The 23,827-nt window shown below is 41.9% G+C and overlaps 1 protein-coding gene across 1 annotated transcript in view; it reads left to right on the top strand.

Moving 5' to 3' along the window:
• The window catches only part of LOC130018619 (protein mono-ADP-ribosyltransferase PARP14-like), a 159,984-nt gene that overhangs the window by 130,669 nt on the left and 5,488 nt on the right, over positions 1-23,827 (top strand). Inside the window, exons 14-16 of the mRNA XM_056109406.1 lie at positions 721-1,320; positions 6,185-6,318; positions 23,422-23,596. Coding sequence (XP_055965381.1) covers positions 721-1,320; positions 6,185-6,318; positions 23,422-23,596 — 909 coding nt within the window. The remainder of the gene's footprint in view (positions 1-720; positions 1,321-6,184; positions 6,319-23,421; positions 23,597-23,827) is intronic.

Raw genomic sequence — 23,827 nt, 5'->3', positions numbered from 1 at the left:
CTGTTGAGCTAATTTAGAAACAACAGGTGTTGCTGGGATTGTGAAGAAAAGATACTTTGTGCATGTGTAGTGGGAATTTTAATTGTTGAAATAACTATAGAAAATAGTAAGGAAAGGACTTAAAAATAAGTGTGATCATGCAGTTTTATTTGTACTCGTTTATTGAGTTATAGAGTTTATTTTGTGCATGTGTATGTGTGTGTGCGTGTGCGTGTGCATGCGTACGTGCATGTGTGTGTGTATGCTTAGTCTATTACTCAGCTATATAAAGGGATTCCTATGGCCCAAGATGTGGCTCAGTTGTAGAATGCTTGTCTTGCATGCTTGAGTGCAGGAGTTCAATCTCCAGCAGTGCGTTGTCATCCTTAGTGCCATGAAAAGTGTAATCACAACAACAAAGGGAAGGGCAGGAGAGGAATTATTACTGGGTTTTTTTAATAATATGGAACAGATTTAAGACATTACACTAATGTAAATAAGCCTAATGGAGGACAAACACTGTGTTTCACTTATATGTCCAATCTAAAAAAAAAAACGAAACTGAACTTACAGATACAGAGAACAGATTGGTGGTTGCCAGAGGAGGTGGGTGGAGGATAGGCAAAATGATGTAAAGGGATTGAAGGTACAAACTTCATTAACAAATTAAATAAGCAAATGGGGTATACAACTTGATGAGAAAAAGAGGGCATAGATAATACTCCTTCCTTTTATTTTTAGCATTTTTCAGTTTTTTCACACCATTTTCAAAAACAAAGAACTCATTGGTTTTGGAGAAAAAAACAGAATTGGCAACTTTTCAAGTGTGTGGTGACAGTATAGAACATGTAAACAATGCATTCGACTGGACACAGGATCTGATTTTAAAGGATCAGTTTTCTTCCATTATTAAGGATGAGTGTATCCAAGACTTTGATGAAATGGAAGTTCAGGAATTGAGAGCACTACAGGATAAATTAAATGTTTCCATTTCTTTGGACCAGAAAAACCCCTTGATTGAAATCGGGGGAATTGCCAAAGATGTGATGGAAGTTAGAAATAATATTGAGGAAATGATCAAGAGAATTAGATTGAACAAAGAACAGGAATACCGAGCAAACTGTATCAGTGAATTTGTTGAATGGCGATATAAAGACAGCAACACTTTTTACCGTTTTGACAAAATGACCAGTCTACATTTGGAGGAGGCAAATAAAGAAGGGGAAAGGACAACTGATGTCAAGATTAAATATGAAACCTACACAGTAGACTTCACCACAAATACCGCCACAAACTCAGATGGAGTCACTTTGCCTGTTCAACGCTTCCAGAAAGCTGGAGGTGAGTCAAATTTTCATGCCTGTTGTTCATGATTTTAAAACAACTTTGGTCTTAACACTATTATGTACATACACCAAAATAGTATTTGAGTAGATGGATTCAAGTAACTTTCATGTTATCAAATAAAAAACTTAGTCTGAGCTTCTTGAACAGTAGTATGGTCCTGCTGGTTTTCCATTGGGACGGAACCTTGCATTCAGACAGGTAGCGAGTGAAGATCCGAGCCAGTGTATTGATGAGTACTGACGGCAGGTTCTTCAGGTGTTCAGATCTGACCTTGTCTGGACCGGGTGCTGTTTGTTTCTTTACCGACAAAATGGCATGTCGGATTTCGGAAGGGAGAACGTTGGGAACGACATATCCATCCTGTGGAATTTGGTATGTCGGCAAGTGGACATGGCTATCGAAGAGATTTGAGTAGAAGTCATGGATAATCTTCTCCATTGCCGTTCTGGAGGATGTGATGGATCCATCAGGACGTCGGAGGGCAGTCATCTTGGTCTTATAGTTGGCGAAGGACAGGCAGGCGTTACGAATACATTTCCCGGCTTCTGCCACATCTACCAGTACTTCTGCTCTTCTCTCTTTGAGGTCTTCCTTGATCGCATCTCTGCACTGCTTTGTGAGCTCGGATGTTAGCTTGCGGTTGCCTGAGGCATGCGCCAAACCACGCTGGCGAATTAGCTCAAGAGTTTTCGAAGATAGGCGATTTTTTGTGGCTATCTCTCTCTTGGCGTTCCTCGCACATTCATGGAGGTGCTGAACCAGTCGATCGTATTCCTCGTCAATGTTGTCAACAATGGCATCTTCCCATGTTGCCGCAATAGTACCAAAGAGTTCCCAGTTGGTGGTCATTCTGGGAGTTCTCTTTTTGAACTTTGCAGCCCTTTCTCCCCGCTCTGTGAAGTAGAATTTTGCACGAAGGAGACGGTGGTCCGATCCCGTTCGAAATTTTGGGACAACAGCGACATCAGTCAGGCAAAACCGTCGATTGAATATGATGTGGTCTATTTCGTTGTGGAATCGTCCACCGGGAGACTCCCATGTCCATCGTTTAGATTCTGTCTTCTGGAACTGTGAGTTACCGTGAATGGTCTTGGTCGACATGATGAACTCAGACAGTCTCTCACCCTGTTCATTCCATTCTAGGCCATGGGTCCCGATGTGAAGTTCTTCAGCTGATCTTCTCGGTCCTATCTTGGCATTAAAAGACATCCATGACATTGGCAACTATCGCCCGATCTGCCTATTGTCTGTCATCTACAAGTTGTTCACTCGAGTCATCCTAAATAGGATTGACAGAACACTAGATGAAGGACAACCATGCAGAGCAAGCAGGGTTCTGCAAAGGATTCAGCACCATCGACCATATCCACACGATAACCAAGCTCATTGAGGTTTCTCGGGAGTTCAAGATGCCGCTCTGTTTAACATCCATTGATTTAAAGAAGGCCTTTGATTCTGTTGAGACGGAAGCGGTCATTGAAGCCCTAGCCAATCAGGACATTCAAGCCCAATACATCAGGATCCTCCGTGAGCTGTATTGCGGATTCACTACCAGGATCTCACCATTCTACAAAGAAGTGATTGTTGATGTCAAGAGAGGGGTGCGGCAGGGTGATACCATTTCACCGAAACTCTTCAGTGCCACCCTCGAGAACATCATGCGACGACTGGAATGGGAAGGAATGGGAGTGAAGATAGATGGTCGGCAACTACACCACCTCTGCTTTGCTGATGACATTGTTTTAATAACACCAAACATCAGCCAAGCGGCACAAATGCTGGCCGACTTTGACCGTGAGTGTGGAAAGGTAGGACTACAGGTGAATCTTACGAAGACAATGTTTATGAGAAACAGCCTTGTTTCTGATGCCCCATTTGCTCTCAACGGAACGACCACCTCCGAATGCAACAGCTATGTGTACCTAGGTCGAGAGGTCACCATGACAAATGACCTGGCACCCGAGCTGCGCAGGAGGAAGAGAGCGGCTTGGAACGCCTTCAAGAACGTCGAAGAAATAGCTAAGAGGACGAAGAACCTCCGGCTCTGGGCACATCTCTTTGATTCCACTGTTCTTCCTGAATTAACATATGCCTCAGAGACCTGGGCCCTACGCAAACAAGATGAGAACGCTATTCACGTCTCCCAAAGAAGAATAGAAAGAGCTATGCTTAGAATATCACGTTTCACTCAAATGAGAGAACGAATCCGGAGTTCTGACATCTGTCGACGATCAAGGATCAGGGATGCTGTCTCATTTGCCAAGGTGTCGAAAATCAGATGGGCTGGTCACGTAATGAGATTTAAAGATGACCGTTGGACTAGAGCTGTTACTGACTGGATTCCACGGGATGTCAAAAGACCGCGTGGCCGCCCACCTACCAGATGGTCAGACTTCTTCGTCAAGATCATGAACGATCGGTTTGAGGCCCTTCATGTTCCTGGAGCGAACAGATGCCATTGGGCTACACTAGCACGCGACAGGGACAAATGGAGACGTTACTGGCGCCCGCTCAAGCAAATCGACGACTAACGGGAAGTTAAGTGATTAAGTGATTAAGTCTGAGCTTAAGGATATCCTATTATGTATGGTAAAATATGGTGTTACTACTCACCAGCCTCAAGATGACCAAGGTAATGTAACTACAGCCAGATCTTGCATCTGTATTTTTTTTTTATTGAATCACTGTGGGAAAAGTTACAAATCTTTCAGGTTTAAGTCTCAGTCATGCAATCACCAAACACATTTCCCTTCACCAGTACTTATTTTTCACCACCAAGAACCCCAATATACCCCCCTCCAACCCCTCCCAATGCCAAGAACCCCAATATACCCCCCTCCCACCCCTCCCAATGCCTGTGAGGCAGATGAATTCTAGTTAACACGTTAACACTCTATCAACTTTGATTAGATTCATTGTTTCGACAAAAGATGCACCATTATTATTTAGAATTTACAACCCAAAATCAGACCTGCTGAAAAGGTATTGTGAAATAATTTGTTTTCTACAGTTGGTTATAAGAACCAAATGATGTCCCATGGCCGAGATAGTGGCTTCGTGATTTTGGATTTCTGATATTTTACTTATTAAGCCTGGAAGCATTTCAGCCGAGAGTCAGATAATTATAAGATTGGTTTCTGTGGCTCTGGAGCCATGGTCGTGCCAGAGAGTCACTCTTGGGGGGCAACCCGTGACCTTAGTATGGCTTGAAGGATGAGCCGGGACACCCCCCTTCCCATGACGTTTCGGTTGCCTCGTCACCACCGGCTCATACCTGGCTTTGAAAATAGCTCCAAGGCGGCCGCCATCTTGCTGTCTAGGGGGGAAAAAGGCGGAAGGGAGCAACACCTTTTCCCTTCCGGGCAGGCACGGTGCTGTAGATTAAAGCATAGTCCATTCACTTTTCTGTTGCAAGCTGCCGGGTTCTGCATTAAGTTCTTGTGCTTCTGGAGCCATGCCCGTGCCAGAGAGCTGCTTGTGGGGGGCAATCCGTGACCTTGGTAGGGTGTGAAGGATGAGCCAGGAACGCCCCCCTTCCCATGAGGTTTCAGTTGCCCTGTCACCAGCTCATACCTGGCTTTGAAAAAAGCTCCGAGGCAGCCGCCATTTTGCTACCCGGGGGGAAAAAGGCTACCTTGCATCTGTTTCCATCCCTCCAGCTCTCCAGTTTCTCAGAGACAATTCTGCTGGGGTGGGAGTGGCTGAATCAATCAGGAGATGGAAAGCTTTGGGCTTCCAAGGAAAGTAAACCCAGGTTTTCTAGAACAGAAGAGAGAAGACAGCATGGCCAGAGTGGACACTCTCTGCAGGTGTCTGGATGACACCCTGGAAGGACCAGCAACCTGGGCTGTCCCAGATATCACTTCTGGGGCTGAAGAGATAGTATAGCCAGTAGAGCATGGACTTGCATGGAGCCGACCCCCGTTCAATCTTAGGCATTCCTTATAGTCCCCCAAGCCCCATCAGGAGTGATCCCACAGCACAGAGCCAGGAATAGCCACTGAGCATTGCTGGGTGTGAATCTCCCCATCCCCCCACCCCCCAAAAACTAAAATCACTTCCTCTTCTGTCCTGAGGGAGTTTTTCCCGAGGCACTCACCAGGAAGCAGCAAACAAATTCTTTGAGTGGTTCAGCTCCCTGAGAAGGGAATTTATCTTGCACAGATGCCGTTTCTGCTCTGAACCACATACATACCGCATACTTGATTTCTCGTTCAGTATCTTCTACACTTATGAGATCAGTGTGAATTAATGACAATCCTTGGTGAAATGACACATCCAGTGTGATATCTGGTTACAAGAAGGGAAGATAGATACCAATACATCCTATCACAGAACAAAACCTGCTACCCACTCAACTCTTAAGGACAAGGTGGAAAGAAATAAAAGAGTAGATGTAGCAGGGTTGAGAGTGGAGAAGCATACTGGCAAAAGTCTGCACATTTGAAATTAGGCACTAGACATTATTTAAAACATTGTAAAGAAATCATTCATTGTCATATTACTAAATGGCATGTTATTAAATGACAATAGAGACTAAACAGAATGTGCATAAACTAATCTATATCAACAGTCTGACAACAGTCTAAGCATTACCAAAACTTAAGATGCAGATGCAGAGGCTTCACCTCTAAGATATCTTGATCCAGTTTTAAAACAAGCACTAAGTTTGTCATGTAAACTTTCTGTTCTCCACAGTTATAAAACACACTTCCTTAGAAATATAATGAACTTCTCAAAGTCATTCAATAAGAATTTATAAAGCAAGAGCATAGTATTACCTTGTTTTGCTGAGGAATGTGGAGAGTGTGATTGAGTTTCCCAAGTGTGAGGGAGTCTTCAAATTTCTACTTTACAGATGAAATCCCTTCAAACTGGAGTGATATGAAGCAGCAGAATGTCTGTGTGGTTGACCTACCACCTAGTCATGCAGAATACAGAGCAGTTGCACAGCAGTTTAATCAGACCTGCTCAAACTTCGTCATAGAGAAGGTAAGCCTTCTGCTAATGTGGAGTTTCTTGATGACAGGAATAGTCCCATCATAGTTCTGGATAAATATATTTTCATTAGCTTCCTATTATACCTAGAATATTTCTTATAAACAAATTACTGATTCACTATTGATTTACAATAAAACAACTTTTGGGGAGAACTGCTTTACGTCCAATCCAGCGCCAATTTCTAGCACCAGATCGCAATCAGAATGACCCCTTTCACCCAGTACTCTCACTTCCCTTACCCTTTTGCTCTGGCAATTAGCTATTTTTATCAGCGCCTGAGATTTGTTTTTGTAGTGTTTTGTCAGTTTATCTTTTTAATTTTTAATTTTATTTTCATAAAATTGTTCACAGTAATTGTTTCCATTCAACATTTCAACACCACTCCCGCCATTATACCTTCCCACCACCATTATTTCAAATTTTCCCAACGCTACCTGAGTCATCCCCATAGGCAGATGCTAAATAATTTATTTTGTATTGCTAGTTATGAATAGCATGAGATGTTCCACAGCCACAAAAGCGGCTGATCACTCCAGGAATTCTAAAATTTTTTAAATATTTGGAGTTCAGAGGCATCTCTGTGGTGTGCTTCTCTCTTCTGAGATTCATTTGTGAGTATCTGAATCATGGCTATTAATGTGCTTAAATGGCGCCCACAGGCAAGTTGGGTGTGACTTCCAGGAAGCAAAAGAGCAGGGAGATGGGGGGAGGTTGCCTGGAGGTTTCAGTCATTAGTCCCATATAACTGGGTTTTTCAGGTTCATTCTCATGCCTGGGGGCTCAGGAACAACCCTGTGAAGGTCAGCAATGAGTGTGGTGGTGATTTGGTTCTGGGGATTTGCAGCTGCCAGAGTTCATTTGGGGCAGGTAGAGGGATACATCTGCCCCCTTCAAGGTGCCCAGGTGAAACCAGCATGGCGCAGGGTGGAGAAAACATCTCTCAGGGCTCTGTTCTTTTGAGATTCATTTGTAAATCTCTGAATCATGGCTGTTAATGCGCTTAAATTGCCTGATTTTGATCTCTTTTGAGATTTAATTATGGGTCTCTGAAGCAAGGCTAATAAATGATCATATATAGTTGAGCCAGAGGTTATTCATCGATTGCCTCGACGAATTCATCCTAGCCCTGAGATTATATTCAAGGCCTTATTCATCCTAGCCCTGAGATTATATTCAAGGCTCTTTAGGAGAATGAGACCCATCATTGTTACTGGTATTTGGCATATTGGGTACGCCACGGGGAGTTTGCCAGACTCTGCCCTGTGGGCAGGCTACATTCGATAGCCTGAAAGTTTGTCCAAAGTAGGAATGAGATAATAAGATGTCATAAAAAGATGTCCTGATACGGCCGCGCGGTTCCGGGAGCTGGATTTTATAGTCTCTGAGTCTTGGCCGCTGATGGGATTACACGGCGCCAGGGGGCCAGATGGTGGGTGTGACCCCCCACCTACTGGAATTTGGAGGATCTGGGTGGAGGATGCTCGACTCCAATCCGAGTAGGGTTGGAGGTCTCGGCCCCGGAACCCGCGTGGCTTTGTCCCTCTGCCAGTACGTTCAGGTGTGCGGAGAGTGGTCTCAGCATGGTGGTGGCTGGTCCTGGAGGTCTTCGGCTGCCGGAGCCCTGGTCGGGGCGGGGAGGAAAGCTCAACCCGCTCCCCTCCAAGGGACCCCGGCGAGGAACAGCCAGGCACAGGGGCAGGAGACTGGTTTGTGGATATAAGTCCCACATACTAAGTTTGGAGTATCAGGAAGCCTGAAGGCACCATCAGTCTGCTGATGCACTCACCCTGCAAGTACAGGTTAACCTGCTGGGTGGCACTAACACTTTAGTTAATATTTTTTATTATTGATATTCCACCTATGAATGTAACCATTCAGTAATAATTAGCTTTGATTTCTTGACTTACTTTTCTTAATAACTGTAGATCCCATCCTTGTGGCATAAAAGGCACAATTTAATCTTAGAGCTGTTTTTGTATCCTAATAAGTGTTTTTAAACATTTATTTTATGTCCATATCACCATGTCTGATTTCCCCTGATCACAGAGATACACAGGTTTGAGATATAAGTACTTAGGTGGGAATACTTTTAATGTAATTAGATTTAGATTTCCAGTCTAGAGGCATCTCATGTCACCATAATTAAATAATTACTAAAAATAAGGTTTTTTTCTTTTTTTAAATTGAATCACTGTGAGATACACAGTAACAAAATTGTTCATGATTGAGCTTTGGTCATACAATGTTCCAATATCCCTCCCTTCACCAGTGCACATTTCCTCCACCAATGTTTCCCATCTGCCACACCCATCCCCCTAGCCTGCCTCTATAGCAGGCACTTCTCTCTCTCTCTCTCTCTCTCTCTCTCTCTCTCTCTCTCTCTCTCTCTCCTTTTTGGTATTATGGTTTGCAATACCATGTATATCCCTTCACCTACTTTCAGCATTTTGTTCTTGTCCAGAGTGATCATTTCCAACAGTCAATGTCACAGTGGACCAATCTCTGTCCTAACTACTCAAATGCCCACACTTGTGGAAAACTTGCAAATGTGGACTAATCCTAATGGCCCTCATTTCTACTGTTCTTGGGTATTAGTCTCATATTATATTTTTTATATTCCACAAGTGAGTTTAATCATTCTATGTCTGTCCCTCTCCCTCAAACTCATTTCACTCAGCTTGATACTCTTCATGTCCATCCATTAATAAACAAATTTCATTTTTCCTAAAAGCTGCATAGTATTTCATTGTGAAGTTGTACCATAGTTTCTTTAACTGATCATCTGTTCTTGGGCACTCAGGTTGTTTCTAGATTCTGGTTATTGTTCATAGTGCTGCAATGAACTTAGAAGTGTAGGTGGCTTTTCTACAATGTGTTTTTGTACCCCCAGTGTATATTCCCAGGAGTGGTTTTCTGGGTCATATGGAATCTCAATTTCTAGTGTTTTGAGGAATGCCCATATTGTTTTCCAAAATGGCTGGACCAGTTGGCATTGCCACCAACAATAAATGAGAATCCCTTTCTCCCCACATCCTCACCAGCACTGGTTACTGTTGTTCTTTTTGACATGTGCCAGTCTTTGTGCTGTGAGATGATATCTCACTGTTGTCTTGACTCCTTGATGATTCATGATATAGAGCATTTTTTCATAGTCATTTTGACAATTCAAATTTCTTCTTTGAGGACATTTTTGTTCATTTCTTCTCCTCCCCATTTTTTTTTTGCTTTTTGGGTCACACCCAGCAATGCACAGGGGTTACTCCTGGCTCTGCACGCAGGAATTACTCCTGGCAGTGCTCAGGGGACCATATGTGATGCTGGGAATCAAACCCGGGTCAGCTGTGTGCAAGACGAACGCCCTACCTGCTGAACTATTGCTCCAGCCCCTCTTCTCCCCATTTTTTGATGGGGTTGGATTTTTTTTCTTGTAAAGTTCTACCCATGCTTTATAAATCCTTGATTTTGACCCCTTATTAGATGTGCAGTGAGTAAATAATTTCTCTCATTCCATGAGCTGTCTTTGTACCCTGATCACATGTCCTTTGAGGTGCAAAAGTTTCTTAGTTTAATGTAGTCCGAATTGTTTATCTTTGCTTCCACTAGTTTGGTCAGTGGTGTTTCATTTTTGAAGGTGCCCTTAGCTTCAATGTCATGAACAGTTCTGCTTATGTTTCCCTCTATGTACTTATGGATTCATGTCTGATATTGAGGTCTTTAATCCATTTTCTTCTGACTTAAGTGAATGGTGTTAGAAAGAGGCCTGAGTTCATTTCCTTCCTTCCTTCCTTCCTTCCTTCCTTCCTTCCTTCCTTCCTTCCTTCCTTCCTTCTTTCTTTCCTTCCTTTTTCTTTCTTTTCCCCCCTTTTGTTCCTGTAGTTGCCGAGTTTTCCCAGTACCACTTGTTAGAGGTACTTTTCTTACTCTACTTCATATTTATTGCTCCTTTATCAAAGATTAAATGATTATATACTTGATCCGATGTAACAGGATAATCAACTCCGTTCTATTGATCTGCATGACTTTATTCCAATACCATGCTGTTTTAATTACTACCACTTTGTAGTACAGTTTGAAGTTGGGGAAGGTGGTTCCCCCCCCCCCCCCCCATTATCTTTTTCCAAAGAGAAGTTTTAGCTATTCGCAGAGGTTTATTGTCCCATGTGAATTTTAGGGGTGTTTGATCTTTTTCTTTGAAAAAAGTCATGGATATCCTAATAGGGACTACATTGAATCAGTATAGTGCTTTGGGAACTATTTCTATCTTAGCCATAATCCTCCCAATTCATGAACAGGGAATGTGTTTTTATTTCCTCGTGTTCTGTTTTATTTCTTGAAGTAGTGTTTTGTAGTTTTTTTTGTATATGTCCTTCATCTTTTAGTTAAGCTGATCCAAGGTACTTGATTTTCTGAGGCACAGTTGTGAACAGGATTGCTTTTTAAACATCTCTTTCTTCTCTTTCATTATTTGTACAGAGGACAGCCAGAGACTTTCGCCTATTGATTTGTAACCTGCCACTTTACTATACAAATCTATTGTTTCTAGGATGTTCTATCTGGATGCCCTTTATATTTTTTCTTGACTAATTGCTATAGCAAGTACTTCCAGTACTATATTGAAAAGAAGTGGCAAGAGTGGGCAACCTTGTCTTGTCTCTGATCTTAGCTTTTTCTTTTCTCCATAGAGAAGTGCTTTCTGTGGGGTTGTGGTAGATGGCTTTGACTATATTGAAGAAAGTTTCTTCAACTTTCATTTTTTTGAGAGTTTTTTTCATGTTTTATAATTTTATTTATTGAATCACCATGAGAGCAGTTACAAAGTTTTCGGATCTAAGTCTCGGTCACACAATGAAACACCTGTACCTTCACCAGTGCCCATTCTCCATTACCAAAATCCCCAGTATCCCCCCATCCCACACCCTCCCCCTACCTGTGGGGCAGATGATTTCCACATTACTCTCTCTCTACTTTGAACACATTCAATATTTTGACACCAGACCCACCATTATTATTTGAGACTTTACCCCAACACAAGGATCTGCTGAAAAAGCAACAGTTGACAATTTGTGTTCTATTAATGGTTATGAATAACATATGATGTTGCGTGGCTGCAGTAGGGCCATGTGATTTTGAAATTTCAAAATTTTAACACTTAAGTCCGGAGGGATTTCTGCCAAAAGCCACTGGGTTTCGAGATTTGCTCCTGAGTCTCTGGGATCATGGCCGTTGAGCAGCTTGATCAGGAGCCAGAGAGGCCGTTTTTGGGTGATGACTTGGGGTCTCGTTGGGGTGGGGAGGACAGGCCCGGCTCTACCCCCATCCCGTGAAGCCCAACAAGTTTTGTCACTGCCAGCCCAAGCCTGACTGTCCAATGGCCTCTGGAGGATGTTGGCCACCAAGCTACCAGGGGGAAGCAGGCGAAGGGACAACACCCTTTCCCCTCTGGGGTGGCCTGGCGACAGTAACGTACTGTGGAGTCCAGACGCATTTCTGCGAAAAGCCACTGGGTTTTGAGATTTGTTTCTGAGTCTCTGGGGTCATGGCCATTAAGCAGCTTGATCAGGGGCCAGAGAGGCCATTCGTGGATGATGACTTGGGGTCTCGTTGGGATGGGGAGGACAGGCCCGGCTCCCCCCACCCCCATCCCGTAAGGCCCCAAATGTCTCGTCACTGCAGGCCCAGACCTGACTGTCCAATGGCCTCTGGAGGATGACGGCCACTGAGTCGCCAAGGGGGAGCAGGGGGAGAGACAACACCCTTTCCCCCCTGGGGTGGCCTGGCGACAGTAATGTACTGTGCAGTCCGGACGCATTTCTGCCAAAAGCCGCTGGGTTTTGAGATTTGTTTCTGAGTCTCTGGGATTTGTTTCTGAGTCTCTGGGATCAAGGTCAAGTGGGTGATGACTTGGGGTCTCATTGGGATGGAGAGGACAGGCCCGGCTCCCCCCTCATCCTGTGAGGCCCAACAAGTTTCGTCACTGCAGGCCCGAGCCTGACTGTCCAATGGCCTCCGGAGGATGATGGCCACCAAGCTGCCAAGGGGGAGCAGGCGGAGGGACAACACCCTTTCCCCCTGGGGTGGCCCGGCGACAGTAACATACTGTGGGGTCCAGATGCATTTCTACCAAAAGCCACTGGGTTTCGAGATTTGTTTCTGAGTCTCTGGGATCATGGCCGTTAACAGCTTGATCAGGAGCCAGAGAGGCCGTTTTTGGGCGATGACTTGGGGTCTCGTTGGGGTGGGGAGGACAGGACCAGCTCCACCCCCATCCCGTGAGGCCCTGTGTGTCTCATCACTGCAGGCCCAAACCTGACTGTCCAGTGCCCTCAGAAGGATGGCAGCCACTGGGCCGCCAGGGGGAACAGGCCAAGGCACAAAACCTATTCCCACCTGGGTTGGCCCAGCACCGGTGACCTACTGCAGAGACCAGACGCATTTCTGCCAAAAGCCGTTGGGTTTCGAGATTTGTTTCTGAGTCTCTGGGATCATGGCCATTAAGCAGTTCAATCAGGAACCAGAGAGGCCATGCCTCCAAGTATATAGCTGAGCCAGAGGTGGTTTGTGGGTGTGTTTCCCACATACCTAACTTTTGGCCGTTTACTTTCTTGGTAAACTTTGCCCCAAGTTTTTGGGGTCTGGCCAAAGGCACAGCAGCAATTTTGGGGTATCTAGAAGTCTGAAGGCGCCATCAGGCTGCTGATGCACTTGCCTCACAGGTACAGATAGACCTACTGGCGGCACCATACCTCCTGAGAGTTTTTTTTTTAATTAATTAATTTATTTATTTATTGAATCGCTGTGGGAAAAGTTACAAAACTTTCAGGTTTAGGTCTCGGTCATGCAAATATCAATCACATTTCCCTTTACCAATACTTATTTTTCACCACGAAGAACCCCAATAAATCCCCCAACCCCCCCCCAATGTCTGTGGGGTAGATGAATTCTAGTTAACATTCTGTCTACTTTGACTAGATTCATTGTTTTGATAAAAGTTGCACCATTATTATTTAGACTTTACCTCCCCCCCAAATCAGCCATGCTGAAAAAGCATTGTGAAATGATTTGCTTCCTACAGCTGGGTTCAAGAATTAAATGATGTCGCATGACTGCTATTGCAGCCGCGCGGTTTTGGATTTCTGCTATTTTATTTATTAACCCTGCAAGCATTTCTACTGAGAGTCAGATAATTAAGAGATTGGTCTCTGTGGTTCTGGGGTCGTGGCCATGCCGGAGAGCCGCTTGTGGGGGGCAACTGGTGACCTCGGTAGGGCTTGAAGGACGGGCCAGAACACCCCCCCGTCCCATGAGGTATCCATCGCACCCCCACCCCCGGCTCAGACCTGCTCTCCACCAGGCTCCCATGCGGCCACCATCTTTCTTTCCAGAGAGGAGAGGGCGAATGGGGCAACACTCTTTCCCCTCCGGGCAGGCAAGATGGCGCGGATTAATGCATAGTCTGTTTGCTTTTCTGCTCCAAGCTGCTGGGTTCTGCATTAAGTCCTTGTGCTTCTGGGACCGTGGCCATGCCGGAGAGCCGCTCGTGGGGGGCAACTGGTGACCTCGGTAGGGCGTGAAGGATGGGCCGGAACGCCCCCCCCTCCCATGAGGTATCCATCGCACCCCCACTCCCGGCTGAGAGGTTTTTTTTAATCACTAATGGGTATTGGATCTTTTCAAATGCTTTCTCTGCATCCATTGATATGATAATGTGGCTTTCTTTTTTTCTTTTGTTGGTATGGTGTATTTTGTTGATTCACTTGTGAATGTTAAACCATCTCTAAACCCCATAGTTAGTCATGGTGTATGATATTTTTTGATGTGCTGTTAGATTCTGTTTACTAATTCTGTTTGTTGAGGATCTTTGCATCTGTGTACCTCAAAGATCGTTGCCTATAATTTTCTTTTTCTTTATTTTATTGTGAGTTCTGTCTGATTTTATTTGGTATCAGAGTGATATTTGCCTCATTGAAACTGGGAGTATTCCTGCTTCTTCAATTTCCTGAAAAAGTTTGAAAAGGATTGGAAGTAGGTTCTCATTAAATGGTTGAAAGAATTCAGTCATAAATCCATCTGGGCCTGGGTTTTGTTTTGGAGAAGACTTTTGATTTGCTTGATAGTAATGGATCTGTTCAGGTATTCTAAATCTTCTTGATTATGTCTTGGGAAGTTATAGGAATCCAAAAATTTACCCATTTCTTCTAGGTTCTCGTTTCACAGCAAAAAGATCATAGAGATTCTCAGTCATCTATGATGATCCTTTGAATTTCTATTAGTTACTGTTGTGATGTTCCCCTTTAATTTCTGATTCGGTTTATTAGGATTCTCTCTGTCTCTGTGAGTTTTGTTGATGGTTTCTCAATCTTGTTTATTTTTTTAAGAAATTAGCCATTGATTTCATTGAGTTTTTGTATGTTTGCATTTTTTTTAATTCTAGCTCGTTAATTTCTGCTCTAGGTTTTATTTTCTGCTATAAGTTTTCTTTTGTATTTCCTGGTTTGGGCTCCTTTTGCTGGTCATTTCCAAGATCTTGAATTGTGAAATCAAGTTATTTGCCCTTTCTTCCTTCCTGATGAACACTTGCAGAGCTATAAACTTTCCTATTAGCACTGCGTTTTCTGTGTCCCACAAGATCTGGTAGCTCATGTCCTCACTATCATTTATTTCCAGGCATCTCTTGATTTTCTCTTTGATTTCCTCTCTAAGTCACTGGTTGTTCAGTACCGAGTTGTTTAATTTCCAAGTGTTTGAATATCCCTTTCTTTGTGTGATTAACTTCTATTTTCAGTGCATGGTGGTCTGAAAAGATAGTTGATACAATGTCTATTCTCTTAATTTTATGTACTTATGTTTTGTGGCCTGGCATGTGGTCTACCTTGGAGAATGTCCCATGTGCATTGGAGAAGAATGTGTATTTGGCTTTTGGGGAAAGAAAAGTTCTGTGTATATATACTGGCTCTCACATTTCATCCTTCGAATCCAGTATTTCCTTGCTGAATTTTAATCTCATGGATCTATCAAGAGGTGACAAAGCTGAAGTCTCCCAATGTTCTCTTTGAAGTCTATTAGCAATTGTTTCAAGTATTTTTTCCGGTCCCTCATTGGGTACATATATATTTAGGAGTGTAATTTCTTTATGATGTATATATCCTTTTTGTCATTAAAAATGAGGTTTTCTGTGTCTTGTAATCTTTTTCAGCCTGAAATTTATGTTGTCAGATATTAATTTGGTCACTCTGGACTTTTTGAAGGAGGGGTTTGTGTAAAGACTAGTTTTCCAGCCTTCAGACTTTGAGTCTGTTTTTACTCTGACTATTTAAATGTGTTTCTTATTGGCAGCAGAATGTTGGATTCAATTTTTAAATTCATTTTGCTACTTCAATTTTGTCTCTTAATTGGCGCATTTAGACCATTGACATTGAGAGAGATTATTGTCGTGGGTTTTTGTGCCATCTTTCTCTAGAAGTTTGCTGTGTTCTTGAGGTTTGTCTTGCCTTACAATAGCTCATTCAGCTCTTTCAAAGTTGGTTTTGAGTCTATGAAGTTCTGGAGCTGTTCTTTATCCATGGCGTTGTATGTCATTCTTTCAAATCTGAATACTAGGGAAGTTTCTTCCCACCTGGAGAGGGTTCCCGCAGTAGTAGCTACTAGGAAAACCATGCCCCAAGACTGAGTTCCTTATGTTAGTTATTACATAGCACTATATTGCAATATGGTTAGAACAGTAAAAATATTTATTTACTTTGTGATTTGTGTACAGAAGACTTCCAAGTTGGACTGGGTAATTAGCAATCAGTACAAAGAGACATTTGAAGGCTCCCCAGATGAGGATTGTGTTTATGTTCACAGAGCAACAAAAATTACTTCCAAAGTAATCAAATCATCCTCTCCTTGTTCATCTCATTTGTTTGTACATCTTCCACTTACAAACATTAATGTTGCTCTTTGATATTATGCTACTAAGTGGCTTCTTATATCATACTGAACAATGTTATATTATTCTGATGCTTTCTTCACCTAAAGTGAATACATTTTCTTGTATTATCTTGATATCTGTCTTGATATCTGTTTTTCCTAAAATCTCTAATTTTAGCTTTAGATACAGGATTTTGAACTGCTATCTCTGCAGATTCATCAATGTTTTTACCCTTCTTGACTTCATCCATTATCTCAATGCTGATAGCTCTCAAATCATCATCTAATATCTGGCTCAGATGCTAGAATTTTATTCCAGTGGCATAGGATGTCTCTTTAAAAATCCATGTGTTAAATTCCTTTCTGTAGAACTTCCTTCATCACTCCAGTACTACCTTTCTCTTTACTAGTTTATGTCTACTATTCTTTCTAAGTAAAGCTACATTTTTACATGGTTCCCTTTACAAACAATAAAAGCTTTGCCAATAATCCTGAATTTATAGTTTCTCTTTTTATTTGTATAGTACATCTTTGTTTTCATGAATTTTCAAATCACTTAAAACATGATAGTTAAAAAAAATTGAAGTGCCTTGGGCTGGAGCAATAGCACAGTGGTAGGGCATTTGCCTTGCACATGGCTGACCTAGCTGACCTGGATTCGATTCCTCTGCCCCTCTCAGAGAGCCTGGCAAGCTACCGAGAATATCTCACCCGCACAGCAAAGCCTGGCAATCTACCCATGACATATTTAATATGCCAAACACAGTAACAAGAAGTCTCACAATGGAGATGTTACTGGGCCTGCTCAAACAAATCAATGAACAATGGGAAGACAGTGCTACAGTAAAGTGCCATGAAAATACAGTTATCATACTATTAGATGAGATACTAGTTTTAAAAAGTGGATTAAAAAGAAGACTGGAAAATTTAGTACAGATATATTTGTCATTCATATAAATGCCTAACCTGAAATCCTAGATGTTGGTCACTGTCCTCCCGTTGTTCATCAATTTGCTCCAGCGGGCCCAGTAACATCTCCATTGGAGACTTTGTTGTTACTGTGTTTGGCATATTGAATACATCACGGGTAGCTTGCCAGGCTCTGCCGTGCGGGCGAGATACTCTCGGTAGCTTGCTGGGCTCTCTGAGAGGGGTGGAGAAATCGAACTCGGGTCGGCCATGTTGGCTGCGTGCAAGGCAAACACCCTACCACTGTGCTATCGCTCCAGCGGGTAAGGCGTTTGCCTTGCATGCAGCCAACATGGCCGACCCGAAATCCTAGATGAAGGTCATACATTTGTTCATGAGCTTCTTAGCAAACAAAGCAAATAAACACTATCAAGTTTTATAACATCCATGGATTTAAAAAAAGCCATTTATTGAGAAGCAGTACAGCTTTTTGCAACATTGAAATGGACTTTCGAGAGAGTTTTCTCCCATAAATCAAGTACTAGAGAACAGTCCCCAAAACAAAAAAAAAAATCAATAAAAATTTAGCAGTAAGTTTTATATTACTAGGTTTTTAAAAATCCCTCAGTGTAAACAAATCCAGTAAAACAGTTCTATGAGGCCTCGATGAAATATGATTCAAGTGTGATGACTAGCTCTGAACTATTGATGGCTGGCTCTGAAATACAAAATATATGTAATTCAGGTACCAAGCACAATCATCTAGAGGTGATTGCCACACATTGTGCCGAGATGCCAAGATTGTTTGGTTGACTAGTGGTGACTGCAGGAGCTCTGGAAACTCACCCTGTTGACATTCGTATATAGAGACATTATTTCACTGTGTTTTCCCATGCATTTTCTCTTGTATTAAAAAAGAACAAAAATAGATTGTATTTAAGGCCCCACCGTGGGAGATTCCTGTGATGTGAAAGCATTAGCATGAATATGGTTGATTTTTTCTTTTAATTTTTTATTAGTGAATCACCGTGAGGTATAGTTACGGACTTACAGACTTTTGTGCTTGTGTTTCAGTCATACAATGATCAAGTACCCATCCTTCGAACAGTGCTCATACTCCACCACTAATAGTCCCGGCATCTCTCCCACCACCCCCACCCAGTTCCCTCCACCCCATCCCGCCTCTGTGGTAGGGCATTCACTTTTATTCTCTCTCTCCTTTGAATTGTTGTGGTTTGCAATAGAGGTATTAAATTAAGTGGCCATCATGTTTGGTCTATAGTCTACTTTCTTCCCACATCTCCCATCCCAAGCGGGCCTTCCTAGCACCATTTACTTGGTGTTCCCTTCTCGATCTGAGCTGCCTTTTCCCCCAGCATGTGAGGCAGGCTTCTAAGCCATGGAGTAATCTTCCTAGTACTTATCTCTACTATTCTTGAGTATTAGTCTCCCATTCTGTTACTTTATATTCCACAAATAAGTGCAATCTTTCTATGTCTGTTCCCCTCTTTCTGACTCATTTCATGTAACATGACATTTTCATTGTTGATCCACCTATATGCAAATTTCATGACTTCATCTTTTCTAACAGCTGCATAGTATTCCACTGTGTAGATGTACCAAAGTTTCTAACCAGTCATCTGTTTTCAGGCACTCGGGTTTTTTTCTAGATTCTGGATATTGTGCTGTGATGAACATATGGGTGCAGATGTCATTTCCACTATACTTTTCTGCCTCTCTGGGATATATTCCCAGGAGTGGTATTGCTGAGTCAAATGGGAACTCAACTTCTAATTTTTTGAAAAGTTCCATACTGTTTTCCAAAAGCGCTGAAACTGGTCAGCATTCCCACCAGCAGTGAAGGAGAGTCCCTTTCTCCTCACATCTGCGTCTATACCAGTTGCTTTTGTTCTTTTGGATGTGGGCCAGTCTCTATGCTGTGAGATGATGTCTCCTTGTTGTTTGGATCTTCATCTCCCTGATGATTAGTGATGAGGAAAATTTTTTCATGTGTCTTTTGACCCTTCGGAATTCTTCTTTGAGAAAGTTTCTGTTCATTTAATCGCCCCATTTTCTGACGGGGTTCGATGTTTTCTTCTTGTGGAGTTCAACCCGTGCATTGTAAATTCTTGATATCAACCCCTTATAAGATGAGTATTGGGTGAATATCCTTTCCCATTCTGTAGACTGTCTTTGTATTCTGTTCACTGTATCTTTTGAGGTGCAGAAGCTTCTCAGTTTGAGGTAGTCCCATTTGTTTATCTCTGTTTCCACTTGCTTGGCCAATGGTGTGTCACCTTTAAAGATACCTTTAGCTTAATGTTGTGGAGGATTTTGCTGACCTTGTCTTCAATGTACCTGATGGATTCTGGTCTGATGTGAGGTCTTTAATCCATTTCGATCTTTTGTGATGGTGATTAGGTAGAGGTCTGAGTCCATTTTTTGCATTAGCTGTCACATTTTGCCAACACTGTTTGTTAAGGAGGTTTTTGTAGCTCCACTTAACATTTCTTGCTCCCTTATCAAAGATTAGATGATCATACATTTGAGGATGTGTGTCAGGATATTCAACCCTGTTCCATTGGTCTGCAGCACTGCCTTTGTTCCAGTATCATGCTGTTTTAATTATTACCAATTTTTAGTGGAGTATGAGGTTGGGGAATGTGATGCCGCCCATCTTTTTTTCCCCCAAGAATTGCTTTAGCTATTCATGGGGGCTTTATTGTTCCATATAAATTTCAGGAGTGTTTGCTTCATTTCTTTGAAGAATGTCATGGGTGTCCTTATAGGTATTGCATTGAATCTGTACAATGCTTTGGGGAGTATTGCCATTTTGACAATTTTAATTCTCCCAATCCATGAGCAGGGGATATCTTTCCATTTCCTCATGTCCTCTTTTATTTCATGAAGTAGCATTTTGTAGTTTTCTTTGTACAGGCCATTTACCTCCTTAGTTTAGCTGGTTCTGAGGTACTTGATTTTCTGAGGCATAATTGGGAACGGAATTGCTTTTATCATGTCACTTTCTTCTCTCTCATTATTTACATATAGGAAAGCCATGGAGTTTTGGGTATTGATTTTGTAGCCTGAAACTTCAATATACTATTGTTTCTAGGAGTTTCTTGGTTGAGGCTTTAGGATTTTCTAAATATAGTTTCATATGATCTGCGAATAGTGAGAGCTTGATTTCATCCTTATATAAAGCCCTTAACATCCTTTTCTTGCCTAACAGCTATAGCAAGTACTTCCAGTACTATATTGAATAGAAGTGATGAGAGTGGGCATCCTTGCCTCATCCCTTATCTTAGAGAGAAGACTCTAGGTTCCTCTCCATTGAGGATCATACTTGTCATGGGCTTGTGGTAGATGGCTTTGCCTATATTTAAGAAATTCCCTTCTATACCCATTTTGGCGAGAGTTTTCATCATAAACGGGTGCTGGATCTTGTCAAATGCTTTCTCTGCATCTATTGATATGATTATATGGTTTTTATTTTTCTTCTGTTGATATGATGGATTATGTAGATTGATTTCTGAATGGTAAACCATTCTTGCATCTCTGGGATGAATCCCACTTAGTCAAGGTTTATAATCTTTTTGATGAGTTGTTGAATTCAATTTTCTAATATTTTGTTGAGGATCTTTGCATCCGTGTTCATCTGGGATATCAGCCTGTAGTTCTCTTTTTTGTGGTGTCTTTGTTTGCCTTTTGTATTGGTGAGATATGTGCCTCATAGAAACTGTTTGGGAGTGTTTCTCTTTCTTCAATATCCTGGAAATGCTTGAGAAGAACTGTCAATAGGTCCTCTTTAAAAGTTTGGAAGAATTCACTAGTAATTCATCTGGACCTGGGCTTTTGTTTTTGGGAAGAATTTTGATTACAGTTTCAATTTCTTTGATATTAGTAGGTCTATTCAAGTATTCCAGATCTTCTTGGTTCAATTTTGGGAGATTATAGGAATCTAGTAATTTATCCATTTCTTCTAGGTTCTCTTGTTTTGTGGCATACAGACTTTAAACATATTCTCTGATGATCTTTTGAATTTTTTTGGTTTCTGTTGTGATGTCCCTCTTTTCATTTCTGATTCGGTTTATTAGGGTTCTCTCTCTCTCTCTCTCTCTCTCTCTCTCTCTCTCTGAGCCTACCAGTGGTTTATCAGTGTTGTTTATTTTATCAAAGAACCAGCTCTTGGTTTCATTGATCTTTTGGATTTTGGGGGGTTTCCATGTTGTTAATTTCTTCTTTAAGTTTTGTTATTTCTTTCCTTCTGCCTGGTTTGGGGGTTGATTTCTTATCCTCATGATTTTTAGCACTTTTCACTAGGATTTTTAGCATCCATAAACATCCACCTAGATTCAAAACCTCTGCTACATTTGCTTTTTCTTCCTCAATCTGTGATAAAACATTTGACATAAGTTGAGGTAATAATGGCATTGAAGAATAATCTACTGCATATTTCTAGGATCTAGAAATAAAGGCATTACCCTACTTAATGATACCATTATCTGAGGAAGTGATACTAACATAAATCTATACTCTCTACTAATAATTTCATATTCATATTTCAAGATATCATTCTTTGTGTGGGGGATGTATTAGTCTTCACCCTGCTCTTCTCAGGGTTTAGGGGTGCTCAAGGGACCATATGTCATACCAGGGATGGAATTTTTGTCAATTGCATGCGAGGCAACACCTTAAAACCTATACTACCTCTTTTTCCCCAAAAAAACTTTCTTAAATCTTTGCCTCACACAAAAATCCTATTTAAAAATTCTTTTCATCATGTTGTCTTTTTTGCCTCTTCTGAATTACAGCAATAATCCTGCATTCTAAAAATTATTTTTATGACTTTGAGTTTTTAAAAGTGTTTAAGTCTGTGTGTCATTGAGGCCCAAATTCTGAGGTTCCGTTTTACCTGGATATTTTTACTTTAAGCATGTTTTCTAATAGATTTGTCTGATTCCTCTTGAATACTGCAATTGACAGCTCAAGAGCTTCTATAATATCCCTGGTGGTAAGTTTCTGTAGTCAGCATAAAGCATGGTAATTTTTCTCTGAAATAATAATCCTTCTGACAGATTTCATGTACCACTATTCTAACTGGACCAAAGATAATTTTTTATTCATTAATGTACTTGTCTAGACTGCCTACTTCTCCCAATGTCAGAACAAAGGTAGACAAACTAGTATCCTAGGAGGATAGGTCTCTTGCATCAAATTCCTGGCCAGGTTTGCCAAGAATTGTGAGTGGGGCTCCAAGACTACCTAAACAGTGCTTGAGAACCAAACAAATGCTAAAATATAATTCAAAATTTATTTTTATCATAAAACATAAAGGTAAAGGTAAAGGCCCTCCCGTTGATCGTCGATTTGCTCGAGCGGGCCCAGTAACGTCTCCATTGGAGACATGGCTTAGAAATTTTCATATCCAGTACTTAAAAATGATAAAAGTTTGGGTTTAGGAGATGTAGTTCAGCGGATTGGAATAAATGTTGGGGGACCTGGTTTGATGACAGTTTGATACAGTTCCTTGAATACCACTGGGAATCCAGCACGATATGGTTCCTAAATACCACTGGGAATCCAACAAGATACACCACTGGGAATCCAGCAAGATATGGTCCCCTGAACACTACGGAAAGTTTCCCCAAGCACAGTGCTGGAATAGCTCCTGAGCATTGCCAGGAGGCCCAGAAAGAAAAGAGAAAAGAAGGGGTTATTTAGTAAAACATTTGAGCTAAAAAGATACTTAAATGAGAAAGCTGACAACTGGCATTGAATTTGCTTTTGTTTGTTTTGTTTTGGGACCACAACCGATAGTATCTGGGGCTTATTCATGGTGCTGTGCTCAGGGATCACTTCTGACAGTGCATAGGACACTATATGTGGTACTGGGGATTTGAACCAGGGTTGGCTACGTGCAAGGTAAGCACCTTACCTCCTGTAGTATTGCTATGATCCTAAAAGTACAGTATTATTGCTTATTTGGGGGTCACATCTGACAGTGCTCAAGACTTTCCTGGGTCTGTGCCACTCCTGGCTCTGTGCCACTTCTGGTCACTCCTGGAGATGCTCCCACATGCTGTGCAGGAGATCAAATCAGGTCTGCAGTCAAAGTAAAGGCATGAAGGCCAAGTAACTTACCTCCCATACTGTCTCCCCAACCTTGAATTTACTCTTATTATACTTTTTATGTATAAAAATGGTGATTGTATTTCATTTGCTGTACCTTCCCATGTGCTCTTGGGACTAGCAAATTTTTTTGATTGGTTTCAGGTTGAGAGGATTCAGAATCCATCTCTCTGGAATAGCTACCAGACAAAGAAGAAAACCATGGGTTTCAAGAATAACAATGTAATAAACGAGAAGCAGCTCTTTCATGGCACAGATGAGAACTCAGTGTCGCAAGTCAATGCCAATGGTTTTAACCGCAGTTATGCTGGAAAGAACGGTAAGAGTCATTTGGTTACTCTGACTGAGTTGTCAGCCATGAGAACCCACACTGTGTAGGGAATGTGAATTGTATCAGAGTCTTTCATGGTTGGTGGCCATGTTGCAAACTTCCAGCACCATGTTGACTATTTCAACCCAAAGGGAACTGACTTGGAGTGGAGAAAAAAATGTAAGCCATGCCACACACACACACAAATGCACACACATTTATGAAGACCACATTCAGGAA

The sequence above is a fragment of the Sorex fumeus genome, unplaced genomic scaffold (assembly GCF_029834395.1).
Source record: "Sorex fumeus unplaced genomic scaffold, SorFum_2.1 ptg000265l, whole genome shotgun sequence".
Taxonomy (NCBI): Eukaryota; Metazoa; Chordata; class Mammalia; order Eulipotyphla; family Soricidae; genus Sorex; species Sorex fumeus.
Note: the sequence above shows the minus strand (reverse complement) of the source record. Positions and strands in the feature narration are given on the sequence as shown.